The sequence below is a fragment of the Muntiacus reevesi genome, chromosome 9, assembly GCF_963930625.1.
Source record: "Muntiacus reevesi chromosome 9, mMunRee1.1, whole genome shotgun sequence".
Lineage (NCBI taxonomy): Eukaryota > Metazoa > Chordata > Mammalia > Artiodactyla > Cervidae > Muntiacus > Muntiacus reevesi.
This window is the reverse complement of record NC_089257.1, coordinates 43,143,732-43,148,220: the sequence shown is the minus strand read 5'-3', so window position 1 is coordinate 43,148,220 and position 4,489 is coordinate 43,143,732. Positions and strand designations below refer to the sequence as shown.

At 39.9% G+C, this 4,489-nt stretch overlaps 1 protein-coding gene across 1 annotated transcript; it reads left to right on the top strand.

The window, feature by feature from the left end:
* The first annotated feature begins 3,158 nt into the window (after positions 1-3,158).
* Positions 3,159-4,058, top strand: LOC136174459 (olfactory receptor 52H1-like). The gene has a single exon (XM_065944648.1). The coding sequence runs from the start codon at positions 3,159-3,161 to the stop codon at positions 4,056-4,058; it is 900 nt and encodes a 299-aa protein (XP_065800720.1).
* Positions 4,059-4,489: the final 431 nt, after the last annotated feature.

Here is a 4,489-nt window from a genome sequence, read left to right as displayed (position 1 = left end):
GATGGTGGCGATAACCCTATATGCAAAACAGAAAAAGAGACACAGAAATACAGAACAGACTTTTGAACTCTGGGGGAGAACGTGAGGGTGGGATGTTTTGAAAGAACAGCATGTATATTATCTATGGTGAAACGGACCACCAGCCCAGGTGAGATACAAGAGTCAGGTGCTCGGGCCTGGTGCACTGGGAGGACCCTGAGGAGTCGGGTGGGGAGGGAGGTGGGAGGGGGGATCGGGATGGGGAATACATGTAACTATATGGCTGATTCATGTCAATGTATGACAAAACCCACTGAAATGTTGTAAAGTGATTGGCCTCCAACTAATAAAATAATATTAAAAAAAAAAAAAAAAATAAAAAAATAAAAAAAAAAAAAAAAAAAAAAAAAAACTTCAAATGATAAATAGAACTGAGCAACAGCACAACCTAGCCTTGTTAGAAGATGAGAATAGGGATGAAAATACCTATTCTCAGTCAAGGGGAATTCTTGTAGTCAGGGGACTTTAGCACTGAAGAATACAAGTTCTGTTTCCTTTTTTTTAGAAAAGTGGGCACTACAGGTTTAGACTTTCATTTGTCCACAGTGACCATGGTTCAGAGAGGTGCAGTATCAATGAATGACAAGTCAGTGCATCGGTATAGCTTTGAACACCTTACTGTGTGATCGCACAACCGTAGAGAGACCAGTGGTCTCATTCTCCTTCACCACATGGTTTATCTCTGGCTTGATTCCTGATTGTCTTCAGAGAAAAGATAGAAGTTTCAGTGAATACTCAGGTTAAAATTTATAAGCAAATAGTTAAATACTGTAGCTGGAACCTTGGAAATTAAGCGGTACAGTAACTCACCATCTTTCATATGAAAATAGTTTTTAACATATATATATATTTAGAAAATAGAGGATTATTTTTTCCCAGGCATTCCTGGACTATAACATGAAAGCTGAAGAAATTGTGGGACCAGATTCTGGAGATCCTGGTTGTTATGTTAAGGATTTTTGATTTAGATTTAAAATAATTAGATCAATATAATTGATTGAATGCAGGGCATTTAAAGAGAGAAGGCATAAATGATGAATCTCAAGTTTCTGTTTCGGGTCATTTAATGGATGAAACTCATATTCTCTCATATATTAGAAAAGTAGGGGACACCAGATTTCTGAAGAAATGTAATAGATTTTAATTTAATTTTCTAAAAGTTAAATTTGAGGTGCCGATGAGCTATCCAAAAGAGGATATTCAGATTGCAGTTGGAGATGTGTGTCTTGAAAGATCTAAATGAGATCTAAAGAATTAGGAGGTAACAATATAAAGTTGATGATATAATTCAGGAAAAGTATGGATAGAAGAGAAAAGGGCTTCAGGTAGAGACTTGAGGAATGTCAGGATTTAAGAGACACCAAAAAGTGGAATAATCAAAGGATGAGCTGAAATGTCAACTCGGTTGAAGAAAAACTACAAAAGTGTTGATAAAGCATTTAAGAAAATGATTCAAAGATTGAAGACATAATCAGTATCAAATGCTGCTGAGATGTCCATCAAGGACTAAAATGTGGATGTAGACATCATTGGTGACCTTAATGAAAGCTGCTTCAGAAGTGAAAAGAAGAGGACAGAAATGGGAATCACTTGGGTTTAAGGATGAGTAGATTGGAGATAAGTAGTGTAGACACCTACACTGATTTCCTTATTGTGTGGCTTTGGCAAGTTGCTTACTTTCTCCCTGTCTCAGTTTCTATATATTGAAAGTGTAGGTTATGTTCTTAGGTTATATTGTAGGGTTGTTAGGAGCATCAAAGAAGAGATTGCATGTACAGAGCTTTAGACAAAGTACACTGAATGGTCTCAAAAAACATTAACTGTTGCTATGGAGGTTGCTTATTTGCTTTTAACTTGACTCAGAATTTAGGATATACAAATTGTGTATTTCTTCCACTAGAGGTCATCTCTGTCTTTATCAAAAAGCACGCTTGAAATAATTGCCTCAGCTTCCCTGGTAGCTCAGTAAAGAATCTGTCTGCTATGCAGGAGACCCTGGTTTGATTTCCTGGGTCAGGAAGATGGGCTGGAGAAGGGACAGGCTACTCACTCCAGCAATGTTAGGACTGTGGAATCCTGGACTTCCCTTGTGGCTCAGCTGGTCAGAATCCACCGCAATGCGGGAGACCAGGGTTTCATCCCTGAGTTGGGAAGATATCCTGGAGAAGGGGAAGGCTACCCACTCCAGTATTCTGGCCCAGAGAATTCCTGGACTGTGTAGTCCATGGGGCCACAAAGAGTCGGACATATCTGAGTGACTTTCACTCACCTCACTAAGTCCTAAGAGTGGGCTGGAGGGTGACCTGCAACCTCTATTACATTAAACTCCAAGAGGAGCATCAAATAACACAGCCTCAGAGAACATTATGGTCTGCAAATCCCAAGACTTTCTTGGGTCAGGGAAATCACTGCAACTACAATAGGGTTGGTGTGACAAGCTACAGCTCCAGTTTTTGTCTTTCCCTAAACACTTCTCTACCCCTCCTGCCTCCTCTCAATTCTTCTTGTCCAACAGGGTATGGAGGAAGTCCCTGGAGTGGGACAGCAGCAAAAAGCACTGCTGTCTGTGGACTCTAATGTGCTTGGCTCTGCAAGTTACTAAAGATGAGATCTTTGGCAAGACAGCTCTCAGAGCTTTCGTTTTTATTTTAAAAATAAGGAAGATAAAAACAAATTTCTCAGAAGATTGTTCTAAATGAAATGATACTTTATGAGAATCTGGCCCATGGGACAAGTCTTCTTTTCCCAATTGTACCCCTACTTCTCTAATTTTCCTTCTCTCTCTCAGCATGTGTGTGGTTAGGTCATTTTTCTCTATACAGCAACACATTACACTGACCCAGGGAAAATTGAGTCATTAAAATGAAAATAACATTTTATGCAGTTTGAAGATTATCTTGGAGAGACTCAGTGATTATAACTAGGACTACTGGTTCTTTAGCATCTTTCTAGAGTTGATGAGCATTGTGTTAATAGAAAAGGAAGGTTCTTTCTTGGCAATAAGAAAGAGAAGAACTGACCCTAAGAAAATGCTGCAAGAAGAATTACTATATGATTTTTCTTAAAAGTTTATTACCTACAATTTGTTTTAGGACACGGAAGCTATTCATCAGATCTCCATGACCATGTACAATCTGACTGGCTACAACACAGGTGCCTTCACCCTTTTGGGTATTCCAGGACTTGAGCAGTACCACGTCTGGATCAGCATCCCCTTCTGCCTCATCTATCTTGTGGCCATTGTGGGTAATAGTATCCTTCTCATTGCAATGGAGCATAGTCTTCATGCACCCATGTTCTTTTTCCTTTCTATGCTGGTTATTACTGACCTCATACTGTCTACCACCTGTGTCCCAAAAGCTCTGAGCATCTTCTGGTTTGGTCCTCAGGAAATCAGCTTTCCCGGCTGTCTCACACAATTATTCTTTCTGCACTTCAGCTTTGTTTTAGACTCATCTGTACTGCTGGCCATGGCATTTGACCGCTATGTGGCCATCTGTTCTCCCTTGAGATACACCACTATTCTGACCCCCAGGACCATTGTCACAATTGCTGTGGGCATCTCCTTCAGAAGCTTCTGTGTTATTTTCCCATGTGTTTTCCTTGTAAATCGTCTGCCCTTCTGCAGGACACATGACCTCCCTCACACATACTGTGAGCACATAGGTGTTGCCCGGCTAGCCTGTGCTGACATCTCCGTCAATATCTGGTATGGGTTCTGTGTTCTCCTCCTGGCCGTCATCTCAGATGTGATTCTAATTGCTATTTCCTACATCCTCATCCTGTGTGCTGTCTTTCGCCTCCCTTCTCAGGATGCTCGCCAGAAGGCCCTGGGCACCTGTGGCTCCCACGTCTGTGTTATCCTCATGTTCTATATACCAGCATTCTTCTCCATCCTTGCACATCGCTTTGGACACAATGTCCCTCGTACCTTTCACATTGTGTTTGCCAACCTCTATGTTATCATCCCACCTGCCCTCAACCCTGTCGTCTATGGAGTAAAGACCAAGAAGATCTGAGACAAAGTCATTTTCCTGCTCTTTCCTATGAGGTCCTATTGATACATGCCTGAAATCTAGGAGTCAGGGGGAATGTGGTTTTGTTTTCTTTATTATTTTCGGCAGAAGTCTTCCCAGCCATTTCAATTGCAAAAAATTAAAATTTTAGTCTAAGAAATAATATATAGTACATATTAAATATTGTTTTTGGAAACCAGAAAATGGCAATTTCTTTTGATTGTTCTAATGTGATACAAAATTTTAAATGAAATAAATAAAATGTGCAGTATCTTTTTTTCTTTATAAAGATGTTTCTAGGGAATCTGAAAATTTTTCCAGATTTATACATCAAGGTAATTTCTATGTCATAATAGAGCAAGACATTTCTACCTTAATGACTCTGTGAGGTTCTACACTTTTAGTTTGGCTTCTAAAACCCATTTCTGAATGGC

Bases quoted from the DNA above. Each gene is read 5' to 3' on its own strand.
- LOC136174459 (XM_065944648.1), top strand. From the start codon at position 3,159: ATGACCATGTACAATCTGACTGGCTACAACACAGGTGCCTTCACCCTT.